This window comes from Abramis brama (assembly GCF_963993115.1).
Source record: "Abramis brama genome assembly, chromosome: 9".
NCBI lineage: Eukaryota > Metazoa > Chordata > Actinopteri > Cypriniformes > Leuciscidae > Abramis > Abramis brama.
In genome coordinates this window covers 44,314,581-44,317,080 of record NC_139971.1, presented here as the reverse complement: position 1 = coordinate 44,317,080, position 2,500 = coordinate 44,314,581, and the positions used below count along the sequence as shown (strand labels likewise).

Here is a 2,500-nt window from a genome sequence, read left to right as displayed (position 1 = left end):
GCAGGGAGACTCCACCCACACGCTCTTCTGATTGGCTGGGATTTTAGAATGATTTGGTTGCGATTGCAGAGAGACTCCACCCACACGCTCTTCTGATTGGCTGTTATTTTAGAATGATTTGGTTGCGAGTGCAGAGAGACTCCACCCACACGCTCTTCTGATTGGCTGGGATTTTAGAATGATTTGGTTGCGATTGCAGAGAGACTCCACCCACACGCTCTTCTGATTGGCTGGGATTTTAGAATGATTTGGTTGCGATTGCAGAGAGACTCCACCCACACGCTCTTCTGATTGGCTGTTATTTTAGAATGATTTGGTTGCGAGTGCAGAGAGACTCCACCCACACGCTCTTCTGATTGGCTGGGATTTTAGAATGATTTGGTTGCGATTGCAGAGAGACTCCACCCACACGCTCTTCTGATTGGCTGGGATTTTAGAATGATTTGGTTGCGATTGCAGAGAGACTCCACCCACACGCTCTTCTGATTGGCTGGGATTTTGGAATGATTTGGTTGCGAGTGCAGGGAGACTCCACCCACACGCTCTTCTGATTGGCTGGGATTTTAGAATGATTTGGTTGCGAGTGCAGCGAGACTCCGCCGATTGGCTGTGATTTTGGATTGATTTTGTCTCGTCTCGTCTGGTGTAACAGACACATTTCTTGTTGCTGGAATCTTACTGCATCGCATCTGGTTAGTCTGGTGGGAATCAACAATTAATTCCAGTGCTGAGGCAGGAATGAGCGGATCTTACCCAGAGTTCCACCTGTTGCCATGGCGATGGACATCTGGCCCAGGAGCTCGGGTGAGGGTTTCAGAGCACCGAGAGTGGCTGCCACTCCTCCTGCCACCCCGATCATTCCCAGCGCGTTCCCCAAACGACTGGTGCGCTGTGTGGAGAGACCAGCGAGAGCTCCGACACAGCACAGACCCGAGCCCAGGTACATCATCTACACACACACACACACACACACATACATACACACACACACACACACACACACACACACACAGATTATAGAAACTCTAAGATTAAGGCTTTTGTATCCGGAATGTGGGAGGAGCTTGAGTTTGTTGCCCAGCCCTGTTTGTTTGAACGGCGAGAGGCGTCAAAGCTTACACTTCTCCTACATCTACGTCATACATCGTCAAGTATTACTCTTCTGGCGTAAGTCGACCATCTAGAAGCTAGTTATTTTAGCCGATAAAGTTTTAAATATGGATAATTTTCTTACACGAACGAATCGCTTTGGTTTGGATAGATGCACCGGCCATTCACTGCCATTATAAAGCCTGGAAGAGCCAGGACATTGTTTAACATAACTCTGATTGTGTTCGTCTGAAAGAAGAATGTCATATACACTAGGATGACTTGAGGGAGAGTAAATCATGGGCTAATTCTCATTTTTGGGTGAACTATCCCTTTAAGACTCCTAAGATTCTGTGGGTCTTTCAATAAAAAAAAGAGATTTTGCATATTCCTTATTTATAGTTATTTGTGTTTGTTTTATTTTAATATTTTTATTGTTTGTGTTGCACTATGGTCAACATTGTTGTATTATTATGTGCTTTATAAATAAATTGGAATTGGAATAGAGTCATGTGACTCTCACACACCTGCTCGATGCTGTAGCCGCCGGCCACGGACGCCCCGTATCCGCCCACGAACACCAGTCCGGGCAGCGAGTACAGGTAGTTGTGCTCCGGAGGATCCGTCGACCTCTTAAACATGTCCAGCATCCTCTGGGTGATCAGGAAACCACCTGAGGATCACATGATGAAGATCACATGATGAAGATCACATGATGAAGATCACATTCAATTCAATTCACATTTATTTGTATAGCACTTTTCACAATACACATCATGTGAGAGTGAGTGTGTGTGTGTGTGTTATAGTGTTGTGTTGCTCTGACCTGCGATGTTGATGGAGGACACAAACGCAGCGAGGAGAGCCAGAGACTCAGGCAGAGACGAGGGAGTCAAACCTCCACCCATCAGAACCAGCCCACCCACTGCTGTCAGACCTGCACACACACACACACACACACACACACACACATCAGTACACTCACACCCACTGCTGTCAGACCTGCACACACACACACACACACACCCACTGCTGTCAGACCTGCACACACACACACACACACACACACACACACATCAGTACACTCACACCCACTGCTGTCAGACCTGCACACACACACACACACACACCCACTGCTGTCAGACCTGCACACACACACACACACACACACACACACACATCAGTACACACACACCCATCAGAACCAGCCCACCCACTGCTGTCAGACCTGCACACACACACACACACAGACACATCAGTACACTCACACACTCACACCCACTGCTGTCAGACCTGCACACACACACACACACACACACATCAGAACCAGCCCACCCACTGCTGTCAGACCTGCACACACACACACACACACACACACACACACACACCCACTGCTGTCAGACCTGCACAC

At 48.0% G+C, this 2,500-nt stretch overlaps 1 protein-coding gene across 1 annotated transcript in view; it reads right to left on the bottom strand.

Moving 5' to 3' along the window:
* nnt2 (nicotinamide nucleotide transhydrogenase 2) overlaps positions 1-2,500 on the bottom strand; it is a 25,648-nt gene that overhangs the window by 12,151 nt on the left and 10,997 nt on the right. Inside the window, exons 11-13 of the mRNA XM_084124315.1 lie at positions 1,916-2,026; positions 1,617-1,762; positions 754-949 (exon numbers count right to left, since the gene is read on the bottom strand). Of these exons, the coding sequence (XP_083980441.1) occupies positions 754-949; positions 1,617-1,762; positions 1,916-2,026 (453 nt within the window). The remainder of the gene's footprint in view (positions 1-753; positions 950-1,616; positions 1,763-1,915; positions 2,027-2,500) is intronic.